At 36.4% G+C, this 21,671-nt stretch overlaps 1 protein-coding gene across 1 annotated transcript; it reads left to right on the top strand.

Annotated features, from left to right (window-relative positions):
- Positions 1-9,156: 9,156 nt before the first annotated feature.
- Positions 9,157-21,671, top strand: LOC149851482 (mitochondrial import inner membrane translocase subunit TIM8-like). The gene is made up of 2 exons (XM_090015207.1): positions 9,157-9,225; positions 21,282-21,671. The coding sequence occupies exons 1-2, from the start codon at positions 9,178-9,180 to the stop codon at positions 21,468-21,470; spliced, it is 237 nt and encodes a 78-aa protein (XP_089871333.1). The 5' UTR covers positions 9,157-9,177; the 3' UTR covers positions 21,471-21,671.

Below are 21,671 nucleotides of genomic sequence, written 5' to 3' on the forward strand. Positions count from 1 at the left end.
TCCAAAACCAGTACCCACAACATTGTCTAAGACTCATGTAGGATATCTACGGCTCTCCCCCAACCTTCTCCCCATCGGGCCATAGATCTGTGTAGTGTTTGGTCAGACACATGAAGTCTGATTACCATATGGAGCATAGTGACAAATATCGCAAGATTTATGAAAATCTCGTGATAATATTGCAAGAAATTGCTTGAAAGTTTAAAGCGGCAAATTTCTCACAAGATTTTCAAAATATCATGAGATTTATAAAAAAAACATAAATACCGTGATTTAAACGTGGTATTTATGTTTTTAACGGTTATTTATCGTGAAAAACTGTGTTTTTATTCTTAATAATTTTTATTAATATTTTATTGTGAAAATTATTTGTTTATATTGTTTAATTAATTTTTTTATTGCTGAGATTTTGCCAAAAAATGCGAGCTGGGTATAAAAATTATTTGTTTATATTTTGTGGTTTTTAGCTTTTGTCACTATGATATGGAACTGGGGTATGGTTTATGAAATTTCATACCAGACTTTATCCCAATCCAAGTTCCGATTAAGATCTGCAAATGTAAAAGAGATCAAATTTGATTAGTGTTTGCAATTCAAATTCAAGTTAATGTGATTAGGTGCAAAGTCGAATCACGCTATGTAGGATTTGAACCTACTACACTGGGTTGATCTAATATGAACTGAGTCTGGTTTATGTAATCCTCATAAAAACTCGGGTATTTTATGATAGGTTCATTCAGATCTGGGCTCAGACCCGATATCAGTGCCTTAGATCAGATCTGGGTCTGGACCAGATTCACTGGGACCCATTAACACCCTTTATTGTGGGTGGCAGATAGGGACAAAGACGTGGCTCCGCGTCATGTTTGGCTGGCGTTTGGTTGGTTTGGTGTTGACAAGGAACAGAGTCACATGCCTTTTAGCTGAGGCAAATTGGAGTTTGTTGGGTGACAAAGATGATGTGTTCAACAACACATGGATCTTTCTTATGATGATTCATCAACCACAAATACACTCATGTATCTTCTAAAAAATATGGGTCCCACTTTTCTTTTTTTTTTATGACAAAGGACCTACGCCGACAACCGGGTCACCCCTGCGAGGTAAACCTCGGATCGAGGTCACCAACACCCAAGCCCTTACGGAACCCACCAGTTAAAGGCACATGTACTTTACACTCGGTCAGAGTCGAACCTAGAATGAAGAGGTCAGCACCTTCTCAAGCCTGCTGCCACTCGGTAGAATTTGTTATCTTTAAGATGTAAATGGGTCAGGCTCGGATTAGATCTAGGCAATACCAGTTAATCAGATTCGGAGTTGGATGGATCAGCTAAAACTGAATCTGGATCCGACTAACTTAAGATCTCGCATTCACATGTTCAGCTCATAAAGAACTCATTCAAACTCGTAAAATAGACTCGGCACAAACCAAGAAACAATAGGTACTCGGCTGGGCTAGTTAGGTGCTAAGAAATATTTTCTAGCTCACTTTATTCTTTTTAGGAAGACTGCCGATGCTACTCCCATTGCAGACCTGTTCTTGAAGGAGATCGTAAGGTTGCATGGGGTACCTAAGACTATGACTGTTCAGTCTGTTCTAACTGTACACGATAGTGCAAGCAAAGACTAGAGGCACTATTGAAGAGCTCGAGAAGGAGATGACAAGTGAGTTTAATTCTCGCAACAGTCCCAGTTGGTTGGTGATTAAGTACATGAAAGGCCAACAAGGTATATATTATGGAGTGAGAGGTGTCTGATGCTTTTTGTGCCTTTCACGTGCCTGACGAGCTTTGGTAAAATTGTTTCTATTTTTTCTAAAATCTAACCTTACAGATGTCACCTGCATGCTTGATTTCATGGGGATGGACTTATCAATCATGGACAACACATGTGTAGGGTTAATTTTTTTAAAAACAACCTGAAAATTCTTATCCATTGGCTGTGGGTACAAGGTAGACACAAAAAGTGTGAGGCACCTACCCATTACTATATATATATATATATATATATATAACAGCCTACCATGAGCGAAAAAAAAAGGTTTTTGAGTTATTTTTCTCAAATCTGAGAGATGCGCTTGGCATGGTTGATTTGCTAGAAAACATTTCATGGATTATGTTTTTTTAGATAAAAAAATATATATTTTTTAAGCTTTAAATATTTATGATATTTATAAAAATTCTACATTGTTGATTTTCAAACCTTATAAAACCTACCTCTGCATAATCGAATGATGCAAGAGTTCATTCTTATAAAATCAAACACGTCGAACACATCTATATGGTCAAATTCAAGAAAAACATGAAAGCGATAGACACAGAGTGTAGGCAGCTACTCTTTACTATATATATATATATATATATTACACATTTTTTGTAATCTTATTTCTTTCAGCTCTAAACCAATGCAATTTTCTTATAAACAAGCTAGCTCGAACTGGTCTCTTTTAACTTGGTCTAATTATATGTAAACCTCAGGAGTCTGAGTTCGGTTGGTATTACTTTCTAAAGGGAAAGCATACAGAATTCACACAGAGAAAACGTTACTAATTTTATTTTTTTTTTTCATTCTTTTTTCAATAACTCACTTTCTTCACAATATTCATCATTCATAACAAAAGAAAATAACAAATACATAAATCTTCAATGGCATAAAAGATAAAAACTACCAAGTACGTTGCTGAAGAAGTAGTCGATCAAGTCCTACTTGTGCTAGTGTGCCTGAAACCTACAATTGTAATTAAACGGGAGGGCGAGTCTACAACCTAATAAAAAATAATTAAAAATAAATAAACACTTAAACTTGCAACTGTAGTGGACTCTAAGCCCTTAGTCTAAGTTTAGTTTTCAATACACTATACAAGTTTGTATATTTTAATTGCCCTCTCAATACTCTCTTAAACACTCTATCACACCACACTAATCCTAGGTCGGCTATATTGGTCATAGCCATCTATGGGTGTAGCAACTCGTGTAGAACATCTCAATTCTATATGTTGGCTAGACAATGAATCACACACTCTCAGTGGTCTCCGGACCACTAGCCACTGCAGTGAAACAAAAAGAGAACCCCGTCGGTAGCTAACCGGGAGGTTAGACTCAATCTCAAACTCGATACGGTTCATGTTATATCCTAACCATGATGGTTCTCAACCATTCATAGTCGTCTAGATTCCTCAATCACTGTGTGAGTATAATCATAAGTCATAGGCTAAGTTCAACACATAGAACTGCATTGTCAAACTCATATTTTACGTGTTCTCTCACGAGTGATATCGTGAAATGATCATGACAAATTTTATTCTTTAATCTAAGGATGACATTATGACTCACACTTATCTCATAATAAGCACAAAACAATGTAGGATTTTCATATCGTTAAATCACCGACGGCCCATTCTCCATGATGGTTGCACTCTAGCTGCGAACCAGGTAACCCTTACTATAGGTCACCACTTCCAAGATTTAAGGGGTTATGCATGCTAATCTCAATATATTCATTCATACAATATGAATAGAATAAAATGAGACTAAGTCTAAACACAATCTCATTACAATGCATGTTATTAGCAATTTATCATATAGATATGCTATCACAAAATAATCTTTCTAACATGCATGACATATAACAACTAACATGTATTCCACAATTAATATGTGTATGTCATCATCTCATAATATCATGTATGGTTAATTTATGCATATCATTTTCACACTTAAAAGCTATCATGTTAATCATGTTAATTAACAACAATAACATACAACGTAAGAGGTTTATTCATATTTTAAATTACTTATAATATCCCTTACCTCGAGTGCGAATATTGTGCTCTAGTTGCAATCGAGTCTCAAGGTGCTCTAACAGTAGGATCTGGTCATTACACAAGTATATTTATATTAATGCACATAACCAATTACTAAAATACATCTTTCAAATTGACTCGTGAGACCTCAATTTTTGTGTCACTAATTTGACTAAAACCAGTGAACAAGCAGATTCTCCTCTGCGATAAGAGTCCAATGCAATAAAACTCACTCGATTTCGAGTTCTAATTCAAAAATAACTCACAACCCGATCCAGATCCATATATGAACTAAGTCCAAAACTGTTTGACTGGATCCAGAACTATCTAACTGGATCTAGACCTAGTTCTGATCTGGATCCATAATTGCTTCAATCATATCCATAACTCATGTAAACCAAATCCAGTTCTGTTCTAAATCTAGAACAATCAATCTAGATCCAGACCCATATATTCCTTGATCTAGCTTTATCTAGATCAATCCAAACTGACTGGATCAAATTGGATCTAGATTCAGTCTAATCCACATCAAATCAATATGGATATGAGACCTAGTCAGACTGAACTGGTTTGATTCAGTCTGGTTCCATCTGAACTGACTCTACTTAAACCACTTTGGCCAAGATCGGTTTGGTTTGAACCGATTTAATCCAAACCGATTGGTTTGAACCGATCCAACCTAAACTGGTTCTGCTAGAACTGATTTAGTCTGAACCGGTTTGACCAACAATATATTTTTTTAAAGGATCATGTGGTTTGGTTCAAACCGACCCGATTCGGTCTGGGTTGCACCTAGGCCAAATCGGCCTCTCTCTCTCTCTCTCTCTCTCTCTCTCTCTCTCTCTCTCTCTCTCTCTCTCTCTCTCTCTCTCTCTCTCTTTCTCTCTCTCTCTCTAATTCTGACCTGGTCTGGGCGTGACTCAGAGCGACGACATGTTCGGTCTGGGTTGCACACCCAGACCAACCCAGTACACCTTTAATAAAACATAGGCGGAAGGGGCATTGTCCCTTTAGTCTTTCCCCTTCTTCTCAAACACAAAGGGGTCGATCGTCAGAGCTGACCCTCTCTCTCTCTCTCTTTATCGCAAAATGTTTTTTTTTGTTCCTCTGCAACTCCTCGACAACAGCAACTGGTGGCCCTCAAATTGCCCTGAAAAACAAGGGAAAACGAAGAAAAATTGAAGAAGAAGAAGAAGAAGAAGAAGAGAAGGAGGGGAAGGTTACCTCATCATCATCGGCCAGATTCTGGTAAGTTCTGCAACTTTTTTTTCTTTATCGTCACTTTCCCTCTGCTGCTCTCTCTATCTCGCTATTGATGCGGGTGGAGGAAGAGGGGTTATGTGAGGGCTTTTATAGCCCTCACGCCGAGTGAAGGGGATGAGAATAAACCTCACCCCTTCTGCAGATTATGGGGGTGAGGTTTATCGAAGGCGGTTCCCCCAAATGGGGAATCATCTTTTTTGGGAGGGTTTGCATTATGAGCTCAAAGTTGGCTTGGCTGGCCAAATAAATAAATCAAGCTGCTTGAACACTACCAACTCATCTTGCAACTCTCGTTCAGCTCGTCATCCTTACCTACAACAAAGGCAAATCACATAACATGAACCAGGAAGTCACCCGTGGTCCAAGTTTATGGTGAGACCCACCTTTTTGCCATGAACTTTGGAGCACAAAATAGGTGATAAATTTTATTTTTTTCGAAAGGAAAGTTAGGGTTAGGCAGACCCCTACCAGTTATACTAGGATACCATTGGGATTTAACTTCAACTTCCCAACCCAACACAAGGTGACGTGCACTAGCTGCTCCTACCCGACAAGTGAAGCCCCCGTTGGCAAAATAGGTGATGAATTAAAGCTGTCAAGTTTGCAGCTTTGGTTTGTGTGAGCTGATGATTGGCAACTCCCTGGGGTTGAGGGGTATGCCCTCAAAGTTTTATGCCGATATGGACAGAGACCGTAGTATGGAAAGCTAAGCCAGCGCGGCTAGTTCTTTGCACCTATGGTGATTTCTTCGAGTAAAATTCAAAAAAAAAAAAGCCTGCACTTCTAGTCATCCTACAAGTGCATCTTAGCAAACGATTGAAACTTCTGTCAACATCACAAGTTCATCCAATATATTTCAGCATATTCACTCAAAAATATAATGCTTGATTGAAAATGACATTTTGAATTTTTATTGTACCAATAATGTTTTTTTTTTAGCAGAGAAAGTTGGGGTTAGGCAGACCCCTACCAGTAATACAACCATACCATTTGGTGTTTGAACTTGTAATGTCCCAACACAAGGTGACATGAACTAACTACTCTTGTCATATAATCTGAGCCCCCATTGGTTGTACCAATAATAGTTAGTGCTCACTTTTTCTTTTTCTTTTTTATGATGAGGAACCTGCCTAGGAAGAGAGATCACTTGGGTTATAAGTTAGTGGCCACTTTGAGATGTGATGCAACTAGGAATATTGCGCATTGCTATGAATATTTGTGATCTTATGAGAGTCACGAGATACTGCAGTGAAAGAAGACTCGTTGGTAAATAGCTAAAAAGTTAGATTAGAGAGTAATACCTGCTCTCCATGGTTCGTGTTTTATGCTACATCCTGGTCTGCTTAGAGTCTCAATTGTTATGTGAAACATAATCCCTAGAATGCATTAAGCAACTCATTGTTTTCTTTATAACTTACTAAGTTTCTCGAGTTCTTTCTAAGTTTCTGATATTCATCAAAAGATCTAAGCATGCAGAAGATGTAGTATCACTACATTAATAAATTATCGGCAACCCATGCTTATCGCAACTCTCACTCTGACGGCCATCAGGTAGCCCTTTCCATCTATTGCCTCCTTCGAAATTTATGGGGTTAAATTTAACATGCTAAATTGACTTAAACTTTCAATAACCTAACTGAAAGAAGTGATTAAACAAACTTTACTTAAATACTCAATTATGTTCTCATGCATGTAGTTCTACATTTTATGCAATGTATTTTTGTTTAAAACACACATCTCTTTAACATACATATGATAATGAAAACTAATAGATACATGAAATCATTTTTGGTATTACAACAAACTTATATGCATTCATTTTATCTCTTATGGAGCATAAAACATACTTTTAGAATGCAACTATATCACATACAAGATACAATTATGTTCTTAAACAAATATGATTTTATGTAAGCTAACTCATACAAGTAACAAACATAATGTGTATTATTAACTAAAGATGTTTATAATATCCTTTACCTCAAATTCAAGCACTAAACTTCTAACCTGCACTTGAGTCACTCGTTACGATCTGCTCAGTACATAAAGATTCACTTAATTGCCAAACAAACATTTTTCATATTTTATAAAATTACAAACTACACTTTCCAAGAATGATCTACCAATACTCATTTTTTTGTTTTGTGTGTTTGATCATAAAAACAGGACAATCATATTCATCTCTGGAACCTGAATCTAGCATACCAAACTTTATTCGGTTTTGAGTTTGGAGTAAAAAATTATCCTCGTTTTACTGAAGTAGAACAATGGCAAAATGGTCATTTCATTCTTCGAACATGTCTGCATCCTTCAAATCTAAACTTCTCACTAACTTAACCCCTCACTAGTTTGGTTTAGGTTTAATTGAAACTGAACCTTTCTGAATTCAGTTTTGAATTCCTCAACTTAGATCCAATTCTAAATCCACTCTACTACTGATCTTAAACTGGATAGAGATCCAGTCTCTGTTTTATATATGAGATCCAGATCTGTTATGACCAATCTAAATCCTGGTCCCTCCAGGTTTGGTACAAAAACGGAACCAAACCGATCTAGTTTGGGTTTGGGTCTGAACTGGATCCAAACCTGCCCCATTCTGGTTTGATCCTACTGGATCCAAATCTGATAATTGAATGCAAACTTGACCCGTCTCGATTTTGTTTAATAGGAACCAAACTGAATCCGGTCTAACTTGGTCCTACTGGATCCAATTTATAGTGGAAAATCGAGACAATCACCATCTCAGTTTACCCCAAAACTACCTATATATATGTATATATATACTTATTATAGTTAAACTATGAATGATCCAAAAACTCACCCAAAATGAGTTGGTCTGGGTGTGAACTCATATGACTCGGTCGAGATTGCACCGAGGTTTGGGTCCATACTGACTCGGTTCGGCCAAACCCAGACTGAGTTGTTCTTAAAGCTAAAAAACTGAGACAAAGTCAAGTTGTGTCTCGATAGCTCTTTTGACCATGTTAGTTTGTCCAACCCCCCGAGATAGAGAGCTTAGCTCTTTATCTCGTTTCTCTTGTAACCTGACTCAGTCTAGGTGAACCCAAACCGAGTTGGTCTACTTAGCAGGCCGAGTCACTGTCCCGCCTTACTCATGTCCTAACTCGATCCAACATACACATCGGGACAAAAAGCTTTCGCTTTCTGTCTTGCTTCCCACAAACACGACTCGGTCTGAACAAAAGCCCAACTGATTTAGCTAGCTCATTGGATGATAACTCTCTGTCTCGCTCCCAAATGATCTGAATGCCCAGACCGAGACGGTCTAGAATATTGCCAAGACATAGAGCAACAAGCCAAACCAAACCGACTCGGTCTGGAAAGATATAGACCTAGACAACGAGTACAACAGGCCGAGACAGAGCCCGACTCTCTGTCCCGCCTTGCACAGGTGACTTGTCTCGGTCGGGGGCGAAGCCTAGACCGAGTCAGCCCGCTCTACGAGCTATGTCTCACCTGACATCGACCTTGTAATTTCAATGTAAACCCTCTTTCTTTCCTAATCCATTAGTCATTTAAAATTCGAATCAGAATTCAGTGAACCGGATCTAGCTCAATTTCTGGATTTGGGTTCGGATTCGGACTTCTTGCCAAATATCTTGTTTCAGATTGACTTATACCATGATCCGAACCGTATCTGATACTTGGTAGGAGTGTCAATGGGTCGGTTTTACCCGGACCAAACCCTATAGGGTCCCGGTATGGTGATAAATAAGAGGACCCAATTAAGACCTAAGTCTGGAGCCGAAGGTTCGATTAATACATGAATCCGGGTATAGCTTGTGAATTTTTATACCAGACCCAAGCACGACCAGAGTTCCGATTAAGACCCGTAATTTTTCAATGTAAAACTGATAAAAAGTATTATTTTACCGGATATGGTCCGGGTCTGGTTTATGTGGTTCTTGTCGGGTTCAGGTATTTTCTTATAGTGAACCCGATTAGAGTGAATCCAGACCCGACACCGTACCTGAAAATCGGATCCAAATCTGGTTCCACCTGAGTCCGAACCAAACCCGACCCGAGAAGGGTTTAAGGTGTCTATCGCCGTCAGGGTTTTAGAAGGTGGACCAGACTACTCGGAGAGAGGGATGGATTCTTCCTCCATCGAACCGGCCGAGTTGCAGAGATTCCTCGAGGTAACACACATTCTCTGTCTCTCTCTCTCTATCTCCTGCTTGTTGTTGAATTTTTTCAGAAGTTTAGTGAGAAGATGATGATTTTGTTCCTAAATCTACCGGTTTTTGATGGACGAATGGCGGTTTCTTTCATTTATGGGTAAAATTCAGATCTTATATACCTTTTTACTTCGCAGTTTCTAGTTCTTGAGCAGAATTTTCCGTAGCTGTAGTTAGAAAAGAGGTTGTTTTGATGTGTATTGAAGAAATTTTTGGTGAGATGCCATTTTTCAGACGGAAAGGGGGAAAATGATCTAGGAAGAGTAGTGATTGGTAGCGTTGTTTTGGTTAAATTTTGTAAGCTTGTAGATCAAGAATATTGGGTCATGAAGGTTTTGCTTCTTTAGGTGAATGTAACGGTGCTGAGGATTTGGTTCTGTTGTTGTGTAGTTGAAACACCATCACGTAATTTTCTTTCACATATTGTTGTCATAAGACTATGGCATCATACTTGAGGGTTGGTTCTGTTTGGTGTTTGTACATTCCGGAGTTTTTTTTTTAAGGTGAAAGTTGGGAGCCCCATTTGAAGCATGCTCTGATACCCTTATTGCAGTACTGGGTCTTAACCTTGATTACTGAGGGAAATGTGCAGAAGATTCGGATAGAGTTTCTGCACTCACTGACTAATTCAGATTGGCCTCAATACCTAAATATATAACCAAATAAAAACTAAGCAAACAAATAAAACTATCACATACCTAGCATGCAAGCATAGAATTAATGTCCAAAAAGGACACAGGAAATCCAACCTTAGTTCATCTCTGGGAATAAGTTATACACATGGTATACAGGTCACCTATTTATTGATGAGGAATTCAGTTGGATTTAAAACTCTAAAATACTTGGTGATGCTCTAACACCAATCAAAACTCGGCACACCCATTAAAAAACTGAAAAAATGGCACATACAATAGAAGTCGGTTTTGCACAAGCTTAACTTGATCGCCTAAGGATCAATATAGGTCACAAATACTTCATGAAAGTGAAGATGTTCTGTCGAGAGATATCTCAACTAGATCTAGAAGCAAGGATGAGACAAATTATCATCAGATGAGACCTGAGGTGGTGGTTTCATGATAGCAATTTGATGCTGGATGACATAGCCATCTATCATCAAGTTGGAGAGTCTGCTTAGGAATCAAGAGACTCTTATTAAGTGACTGGTATGACCATAAAAAATGAAAAAGCCTTCATAGAAAGAACAATGCAAAGGGGCCAAAAGTATGAATAAAGTGGAAATGATTGAATCTACCTAACAAAGGAGGAGAAACCAAAGGGCGGGAGCTTGGCAAAGAAATCCTGAAGATCATCAACAAGAAAAGTATCGAAAAACTGTTGAGTATTACCACTGTCGATCAAAGTTGTAAACATCTAACATGCTTGGCAAGAAGGAAGACTACTGTTGTTGAAGGAAACACAACCCCGACATTTAGAGACTGAAATGAGAGTGCTAAAGACTAGGATACTAAGGTTTCTGTTGCAATAATGGAGGTCAAAGAAGAACATGTACATACTAGATGATTCTCAGTTCTTTCTTTAATAACAAAGTACTTTAACTACATGTGTCGACACTAGGTTGAGCTATTGTTATTCAAGAAGCATACGACAACTTCATTATCACATAAGATCTTTAGTGGCCTCCTAATAGAGTCCATTATACCAAGATCCATAATGAACCTTCTAATCCATATGGCTGTTAAAATGTATCTAATATATATATATATATATATAATATATATATATATAATATATATATATATTCTGTATATTACAAAATACCCGATAGGGGTAGTTTTGTAATTTCACAATAGTTGTTTTAGAAAACAACTATTTTCAGTTTTCATTTAAATGTATTTTTCTTTTTTTATTTTTTCCTTTTATTTTTTGTATTTTTTAAATAACAAAAAGGGGCTCCAACATAGAGTCGTTGGAGCCCCCAATGGTCACAAATGTGACCGTTGGGGGCTCCCAACGACTCCATGGGAGCCCCCTTTTTGGCTCCCCTTTTGAGGCATTTTGCCTCCTCCTCTCTCCTCTTCCTTTTGTATAAATAGGGGTGATCTCCTTGTATATTTTTCATTCTTGAGAGCTTCTCTCTCTTTTCAATAAGAGGCTTTGTATATTGTTGCCTTCTTAAAGGCTTGTGCTTGTATTGTCCCTTCGTGGACTTGTGATATTGTCTCTTTTTCATTGTTGTATGTGCTTGTATGCACTCTTTATATTTCCGCAATATCTCATTACATGGTATCAGAGCCACTCGATTCTTGAAGGAAAGGTGTGGTTCGTGTTTTTTCATATCTAATAGATATCTTCTCACTTCTTGGCAACATCATGGAGACAAAAATTGACCTTTCTTTCAAGCTCAACGGAAAGAATTATATGATGTGGGCATCGGCAATGGAAAATAATCTCAAAGGGAAGAAGCTTTGGGGTTTTGTCATGGGTTCCGTTCCGGAACCTAAGCTTATGCTCACGAAGATTGAAGAAGGTCAAGAAAAGGCTCTTGAAGGAGATGCTCGCCTCAAGGCCATTGAAAGTCATCAAAAGGAAGTGGAAGATTGGGAAAGCAATCACGCAAAAATCCTTGCGTGGTTTATGAATAATGTGGAGCTTAAGGTATGTGCTAATATAGCTAAATTCCGTAGAGCCAATGAGGCTTGGTCCTTTATGAAGGGTATGTATACCCAAAAGGATCTTGCAAGAGCATACTTCTTGCAAGAAAAGATTAGAACCACCAAGCAAGGTGATTCTAGCATTCAAGACTATTATAGTGCTTTAAACCCACTATGGGATGAATTGGCTCTCTTGGAGCCAAAATGGGTTTCTATGGAAGACATTGATTTAAGGCAAAAACAAATGGAACAAGAGCGATTGTTTCAATTTCTTTTTGGGCTACGTCCCGAATTTGAGCAAGTGAGATCTTCACTTCTCCATAGATCTATTTTTCCTCCTATTGAGGATGCTATTGCCGAAATCACTCAAGAGGAGACAAGGCTTGGCATGAGTAAGCATGTTGATGAAGTCCTTGCCGTATCCAAACCGGGTAATAATGTTAGAACCTATAAGCCTCCTCATTTTGGGAAACAAGGAAACTACAACGGAGGAAGAAAAATGATTGTTTGTCATTATTGCAATGAGTCGGGTCACATTAGACCCGCTTGTCCTAAGCTTATTGGAACCTTCAAGCCTAAAGTGGCTTCTCTTGAGTAAACCACCACCAAAGAAGATGAAGGCAAGAACAATGACATCAAAGAAACTCTTGGACAAATATCTATGGCTCTCCAACAAATGCTAAAAGTTTCTTCCTCCACATCGGGTGCGGCTATTGCTTCATCATCTTCACCCGGTACGTATTCTTGGATCCTTGACTCCGGAGCTTCTTTTCATATGACCCCTCATGAAAATGCACTCGTTGATGTTTGCACCAATTCAAAGGACTCTTGTGTCTCTACGGCCGATGAAACTTTTTTAAAAATTTCAAGTATTGGTTCTTTTAAAGATTCACAAAATTTTTGTGTTCCAAAAGTAAGAGTTGTTCCTAAACTAAATTTAAACCTATTTTCGGTTTATCAAATTGCCGACCATGGATGTGAAATATCTTTCTCATCTAATGGATGCTTTGTGCAGGATCTCCGGTCCGGGAAGCGGATTGGGCAAGGCCATAGAAAGGGAGACCTATATTATATGGACCATCTTGATCTCCCTACAAACTTTTTTTGTTCTTATGTCCAAGAAAAAAACATGGCAACTTGGCATAAAAGACTTGGTCATCCAAGTTATTCCAAAATGTATCTCTTTCCTTTTGGAAACAAATTTTGTAAGAAAAAAGAAATTAATTGCAAAGATTGCATTTTTGGAAAAATGAAGTCTATTCCATTTCCAACTAGAACTTTTCTTTCATCAAGGCCTTTTGAATTGGTGCATTCGGATGTTTGGGGGCCTTCTCCGGTTATGTCTAAAGGGGGTTATTCATATTATGTCACGTTTATTGATGATTTTACTCGGTATGTTTGGATTTATTTTCTTAGTCATAAATCGGAAGTATTTACTTTCTTTAAAGATTTTCATAAAAAGGTTCAAAATCAATTTCAAAGTAACATATCTATTTTAAGATCCGATTCCGGTGGCGAATACTTATCTCACGAATTCCAAAACTATTTAACCCAAAATGGCATTTGCCATCAAAAGTCATGTCCTAGGACTCCCCAACAAAATGGCCTAGCGGAAAGGAAACATAGGCACATTATTGAAACCGATAGAACATTACTTATTTCTAAGAATATTCCAAAGAAGTTTTGGGCCGAAGCCGTCTTAACCTCAATCTATCTAATCAATAGAATGCCCTCTTCTAAGTTAAAAAATGCTTCTCCATATGAAAAACTCTTTAAATTTTCACCCGATTTCAATCATCTTCGTATTTTTGGTTGCAAATGTTTTGTCTTATCACACAAAAGGGATAAGTTATCTCCAAAAGCAATTGAATGTGCATTTCTAGGATATGGTGAAAATCAAAAAGGGTATAGATGTTATGATTTTAAGAATGATAAATTATATATTTCAAAAGATGTAACATTTCTAATAGAAGAAAACAGTTTTGATAAACTAGAAGAAACAAATGAAATTGACTATATATTTTTATATGATCTTATTGATGACATACAAGAAGATTTTCTTGAAAACATTGATGATTCTCGTGAGGTATCCCCTCTTGACATAACACCCTCAAATGATAGTGATTCTAATATAAATGTTCATGATAGCGATACCAATATAAATGTTTACTCAAGAAGAAATCAAGAAAATCCTATTAGTGCCCTCGAAAAATACTCTCAAATTTCTGAATCCACTGAGGAACCACAAGTTAGGCATTCTTCTAGAATATCAATACCTCCAAATAGGTTTGTATCCTATGATTCCTTAACTCCCAACTATCGGGCATGTTTAATAACCTTACACTCTTATTTTGAACCGGCACACTATAATCAAGCTAAATCTATACCTCATTGGGTTGAAGCAATGCAAGTTGAACTTAATGCGCTAAAAAAGGCCAATACTTGGGAAATAGTTAATCTACCCTCACACAAAAAACCTATTGGTTGTCGCTGGGTATTCAAAGTTAAAACTAAAAGCGATGGCTCTTTAGAACGATATAAAGCTAGATTAGTTGCTAAGGGATACTCCCAAGAATATGGCATTGATTACGAAGAAACATTCGCTCCTGTAGCTCGAATGACCAGTGTTAGGACTTTAATAGCTGTTGCATCAACCAAAAAATGGCTTATTTATCAACTTGATGTAAAAAATGCGTTTTTAAATGAAAGTTTAAGTGAAGAAGTTTATATGGATCCGCCACCCGGAATAAATCTTAAGCAAGGTCAAACTCTTCGGCTTTTAAAGGCATTATATGGCCTTAAACAAACTCCTAAGGCTTGGTATGATCGTTTCAGTGATATCATGATAAAGTTAGGATTTCACTCTTGTTATACTGACACTGCTCTTTTTGTTAAACATGCAGGTTCTAGTATCGTAATTTTGTTGCTTTATGTTGATGATATGATTATCACTGGGAATGATCAAAATAGTATTATTAATGTTAAAAATATGTTAAAAAATAATTTTGATATGTCTGACTTAGGTTTTCTCAGATATTTTCTTGGAATTGAAGTTGCATATTCTTCTAGAGGATATATTTTGTCACAGATGAAGCTTGCTGCAGATATATGTTCTAAGTCTGGGATTTCCGATGATAAGAAAGTAGAGACTCCCGAGGTTATTAATGCCAAATTGCGGTTGGAGGATGGGGTTCTTCTGGAAGATCCTACACCTTACAGACAACTCATTGGGTCTCTTACCTATTTAACCATCACCAGACCAAATATCACTCATGCGGTTCACTCTGTTAGCCAATTTCAGCATGCTCCTACAACTGTGCATATGAGTGCTGTTCTCCGAATCATCCGCTACATTCGGAATACCATCAATAAAGGGCTATTTCTATCCTCCTCTTCTTCCTTATACTGATGCAGATTGGGGAGGTAATCCCAATGATCGAGTCTCAACTACTGGTTTTTGTGTTTTTCTAGGAGACTCTTTGATTGCCTGGCGATGCAAGAAGCAGCAGAAAGTTTCACTATCATCCACTGAAGCTGAGTACCGGGCTATGGCAACCACGACAATGGAACTTGTATGGCTTCGCAGTTTGCTTAAAGACATGGGAGTTGATATCACCGAAGCCTCAAAGCTTTGTTGCGACAACAAGAGTGCCATCTATATTGCGAGCAATCATACTTTTCATGAGCGTACAAAACATATCGAAATGGATTGCCACTATGTCCGTGACAAATTCTTGCGAGGAACTATTTCTCTTCCGTATGTCACTTCAGAATATCAGTTGGCGGACTTCTTCACTAAAGCTCTTCCGGCTCCTCGCTTCATGTTTCTTCTTGGCAAACTTTCCGTCATCTCCCCGTAAAGTTTGAGGGGGGTGTTAAAATGTATCTAATATATATATATATATATATTCTGTATATTACAAAATACCCGATAGGGGTAGTTTTGTAATTTCACAATAGTTGTTTTAGAAAACAACTATTTTCAGTTTTCATTTAAATGTATTTTTCTTTTTTTATTTTTTCCTTTTATTTTTTGTATTTTTTAAATAACAAAAAGGGGCTCCAACATAGAGTCGTTGGAGCCCCCAATGGTCACAAATGTGACCGTTGGGGGCTCCCAACGACTCCATGGGAGCCCCCTTTTTGGCTCTCCTTTTGAGGCATTTTGCCTCCTCTTCTCTCCTCTTCCTTTTGTATAAATAGGGGTGATCCCCTTGTATATTTTTCATTCTTGAGAGCTTCTCTCTCTTTTCAATAAGAGGCTTTGTATATTGTTGCATTTTTAAAGGCTTGTGCTTGTATTGTCCCTTCGTGGACTTGTGATATTGTCTCTTTTTCATTGTTGTATGTGCTTGTATGCACTCTTTATATTTCCGCAATATCTCATAGAATGGCCTGAGATAAAATCTCGTATGAATCAATAATTTTTGCCCCAATGACTTTTAAAAATTTCTTCATTGTCCTACAGTGAGTGATGGCACCTCGAATATTCTTAGCCACTCAGGATTGAAAAAGCAACGAGCTAAGATTATTCGAACATTCTCACTTCTCGTAGACATTATTTTAAGCGCTTTCACTTCTCATAGACAACCTTTAGAGTGGTTGTTTTATTCTTCGTATAAGTGAGAGATTAATCGCTCTATATGAGATTCATATTGAAAAGGTAAATGTGAGACCCTTTATTATTTATCTTTTCTGAGACAAGTACAATTGGGTCATTATCGTTTCACTTTGGTGGAAACGATAATACTCATAGTTGTTTCGTCTTCTCAATTCATAAGGAATTTACTTCAATCGGTGAAACTAGCAGATCATGTAACCAGAGGCAATTCAATATTGTACCTTTAGTTACGAACATGCTTTATGGGCTGATATACACATCTACTGATAAGGCATGATAATACATTCATTTTTAATATATAAAATCATGCATTTAAACATCTTTTATTGGTTTTTATTTCATACTTATAATGTTTCAGGGTTAAAGAAGCCATGGTTCGAATTTTGTGCGATTTGAAGTTAAAACGAGGAAGTTACAGCCGTTTTACAGTTTTGGAGCGAATCCCAAGGCAATTCAGACCTTGATCTAGTCCAAAACATATTAATTGGATCATGGATCCAATTCAAACATGTTCAACAAATGCAAATACTCATTTCACTTCATAACTTTTTAGAAAAATCTCTTTGAATTGACGCAAAACCCCTTTTTTGCAAATTTTCTACTTAGGAGGTGTGTTTTGGAAATTAGTAATAAATTAGGAAGTAGTTAATTATTTGTAAACCTAACTCTTTAACTATAAATAGAACACATTGGCTGAAGTGAAAGGGGTCTTCAGCCCCTTTCATGTCATTTGGTCTTTCTCCTCTTTACCCCTTCTAGTTTATTCCAACTAGTTCTCTCTCTTGCTTCTTCTTCTTCTTTCTTTTTCTTTTCCAGCAAGGGAGATCTATTTGGGAGCCAATTCGGAAGCGATTTGGACATATGCAACTCGTTGAAGGCCATTCTTCTTCACCCCTATTCCTCGAATTCATTTGGATCTTGCGATTTGGTGAGTTCTCTTTACCCCTTTCTTTGATTCATGCATGAAAATGCATGAATTTGTGTAATCTCAGTTTTTTCTTTTCTTCTTTAGTTTATTTTAATCATTATGCAATTTTTTGTAATTCATTTAGTTGCTGCAATTTACTTTTTGCATAATTTTCATGTTCAAGATCTAATCAACCACTTGAATTGCTCCTTGCGCAATTCAAGACGCCGATCAGCTCTCTTGAAGTAGATAGTTGATTTCCTTCTAGATTTCAGCATAGTTTTATTTTTTTTATTTGTGATTAGATCAAATTAGATTATATCCAATCAATGGATCTATATCTAATTTGAGTTTTCATTCTTGTTCTTCCCTTTTATTGAAAAACATAAAAAATAAGAGAAGTGATCTATGCTTAATTGTTTTCAATTCAATTATAGCTTTAGATCAATCATTCTCATATCATAGATTTTAATTTCAGCATGTTAATTTTTATTTTTTTGATTCAATTTTGTAATTAGATTAATTAGATATTAGTTTAGTGCTAGACTTTTAGATTAATTCACTCTTTGATTCAATCTAATGGATCAAAGAGGGAAAATCAATAAGTCTTAGTTTCTGTTTTGATTTTATTTTTTGTCAGATTTTGTTTTCTGTAGAAATGGAGATTTTGGATTCCAAATTACGATCCGTAAATTGGATCTAATTCGTGTTTGAGTCTATTTGCTCTCTGCAAAAATGCAGCAAAATTGGATTCTTTTTCATTGCACGATTAGAGTTTTTCTGGCCGTATATTCCGACATCTCTATTTTCTGCAATTTTTATTTCCTGCATTTTTCTGCTTTTTGTTTTTGATATATCTGGAGCTTCCAGACTCCAAATCCACATTCATAAAATTGATTGGATTAATGAACGAATCTAATTTCTGTTGTGAAATTTTCATTCATTTTCAATCTGTTTTACTATACTAAATCTGTTAAATACCGGAAGCTTTTAGAAAATTTGACAGCAATTTCTAGTGTTTCAAAGTTGTTCATTTGTTAATAAATTGAGTTTTATATTGAATTTTGCAATTCTGTAAATTGGATTCTCTTCGTTTACATGTTGAGAACATATTTGAAAATTTTGAGAATGATCTTAATTCAATTGATACCTGATTTAGTCAAATTACATAAACCTGTTTTGACAGCGAATTCTGTAATAACTAGTGGTAGAATTGTAATTTCGCGTATTAATTCAAATTAGTGTAGAATTTAGTATTTTTGTTTTTTTCGTTAATTGTTTTTGTAGGGAGGCATCATTTGTTAATTTGTTGATTCCAAAGTGTTGACGTGAAGTATATTTGAATCTAAAGTGAAGAGGCAAAGGGCAAAAAAACTTCATTTTTATTTTTTTGTATTTTTCTTTTTCTAGTTAATTAAGATCTTTTTTACTATATTAAGGGTTTGTAATTAATTTCAATTCAGTTCTTGGGTTTGTAATAACTCCTAATTACATCTTATTTTTATATTTTTAGTTAATTCAAATTTTTTCTTTTAAGGCAATAAATAATTAGCATTTGTGGAATACGAAGTTTTATCAACCCGTTCCTCATGTTCGATCCCGGTTCTTACTATTTGTGAGAGTTGAATTTTTAAAATTTGGTGACCAACTTTCATAAATATTTTTCATCAAAATATCCTTTTAAAAATATATTGATAAAAGTGTACGCCATCTACTATTACACCCTGTGTGAATTTGGAACATAATGACCTACCTTTGGGTATAATCATTGTTTCATAAAGTCACACAATCATAATACTAAATTTTAACACGGTCCAAAGAATCCTCAATCAACACAACTCAAATCACTTTGGTGATTGCATGAGTCAGTTAATCATGATCTTTTACTACAAACATATTCGTATTATGGAGCATGCCCATGCACACATGATAATGCATGTATATTCATGACGAAATATGTATTATATCATAAAAAATACATGTTCATGCTTTAACTCGTATGCATAAATAAATTTTGATGAAAACACATCATATGTGTTATGAATTTAATCATAATTCATGCTTAAATATCATGCATAACTTTAAATAACATCAAGTGCATGTAAAAAGTCATGCTTTTATGATAATAAACACTTATAAAGCATTAAAAAATAACAAAAACATGCTATTTGGGGTTAAACCCGAAGTCCTCATGATGGAACTGGTCTAAAAATGTAAGATGAGGTAGCATTAACATCGTTTTCAAATATCAAGGTGATCATATATGATCATGACTTAATTATCGACTCAGGATGCTGGAGCCATATTACAGGCGATTGAGCAAAATTCAAGAGCGTGACCAACTACAAAGGTGGGACAATGCAAGGTTGAGCTTTTGGGGTACCATGCCACGCTTCAATTGGGGTTCACTGCCCAAATTGCCAATTTGACTGCCTTAAGGTTTTGGGTTTTCTGTTGTGTAATTGAAACACTACCAGGAAATCTTCTTCAACCCATGTTGCATGGACTGCAAAACCAAACTTGAGTGTTGTTGCTGTTTGGTCATTGATGTTTTTCCCTTTTAGGTAAATAGATATGTTAATCATTGGGTTTCTGTTATGTTGTTGATGCACCACACCATGTTATTTTATTTTTTCCACTGTTTAACAAGAGTGGTTTCTATGGGGAGTATGTGGTGTTGCCTCAAGATGCTTGCCTGGTGAGTCAAATTTGATTGCATGGGGTTGCCCTTCCCTAGTTGCACTACTTGATACTTATGTAAGCAATTATGTTCACAATCTGTTCAACTGTTTTAAGAGATGCTATGTGATTTGACAAACAACTGGCTCAACCTAGTGACTGTGTGGATGGCCAGTGCATTGATGGCCTAGTGGCCCTAGTCTGTGGTCATAGAGGTACCTAGATCAATCAGCCTACTCACTTATGGATTTGATGGTCTAAAAGCAAGTTGCAACTGCCCCTTGTGACTCTGAATTCCACAGACATTGTTTGCATCCGTAGAGAAAGTTTCTGAAATACTGAAAGCTCTATCTTTATGCACCTGGCATTAGTTCCAACAGATCAATTGATTAGATGCTGTCACGTGTCTTTTGTTCTTTAGCAAGGACAAAGGAGAGTGATTTTTTAATATCTGGTAATAATTTTTTGAAAGTCAATATCTGTTATTTAGCCTTTTTTCATCAAATAGTCTAACAGCCAATCAGCTCAAATTATAATAATTCAAAGATAAAAAAATTCCATCCTTTCTAGAAATGTGCAATAAATTGTAAGAAAACATGATCTAAGGTAAAGAAACACATTCTTATACTTCCAGTTATTTTAAAGAATTCCAAGATTTTCACAAGAAAAACCGCTTACTTTTAAATTCTCTGTAAGCGCCTCACTGATATTAGTGACTGGTAATTTCAGCTTTCATGCTGTGCCTCTATGGATATGTTGGAATTATGCTTCATCTATGAGCATCATGACTCGGAGTGTCGAGCCTTCCATGTTTATTTGTGATCTTGCTTAGTTTTCGTTGGTGGATTTGGTTTTAAAAACCAAAAGAAAGTAAAACGTTTTTTTAATTTTCTGTTAGCATGGCAGTTGATGTTGCCTATATAGGCTCTTTTTTATTGATCAATAGTTTCAGTTTTAGATCCAGAAAAAGGAAGTTTTCTGTGGATAATGTATTCTATCCAAGAGTGTTTTTTACCATTTTAAAAGTGGTGCACTGGTCTCTCAAGTTGTTATTCAACATAATATACGAGCATAGTGAGTTTGCAAGAAGTGGTACTTGTAAACCTGTTATGCAGGTGATGGTAACTTTTGCTCGCTTATATCAGCATGCTGCAAATTTGGTTTTATTAACATCGTGGGATTACTGTGGGTTTTGCAGCAAGAGAAGGAGAAAGCAATGGTGACTGAAATGGTGGGGAAACTCACAAGTGTATGCTGGGACAAGTGCATAACTGGCACTCCAGGCAGCAAGTTCAGTTCTAGTGAAGCAACTTGTCTCACCAATTGTGCTCAGAGGTATATAGAGATGAGCCAAATCATCATGCGGCGTTTTCAGTCTATGCAGTGATTTGATTGTGTCTGTTGTCTACTAAATCTGTTTTTGAATTTTGCAGTTTCCATCATAAAACTATTTGAATGCCCATGTATTTATGAATTAGCATATGTTGCTTTGTTTTTAAGGATACTCTTAGGCAGTCTTTATCATTTCACTCTCTTTAAAACCGTATAAAGGTTAATTCTTTGTTTTATTTGAGTATTGTGGTAGTAA

This window comes from Nuphar pumila, chromosome 1, assembly GCF_984573655.1.
Source record: "Nuphar pumila chromosome 1, dmNupPumi1.hap1.1, whole genome shotgun sequence".
Classification (NCBI taxonomy): domain Eukaryota; kingdom Viridiplantae; phylum Streptophyta; class Magnoliopsida; order Nymphaeales; family Nymphaeaceae; genus Nuphar; species Nuphar pumila.

Bases quoted from the DNA above. Each gene is read 5' to 3' on its own strand.
- LOC149851482 (XM_090015207.1), top strand. From the start codon at position 9,178: ATGGATTCTTCCTCCATCGAACCGGCCGAGTTGCAGAGATTCCTCGAG. The intron at 9,226-21,281 runs GTAACACACATT...TGGGTTTTGCAG, and splicing joins AGTTGCAGAGATTCCTCGAG to CAAGAGAAGGAGAAAGCAAT.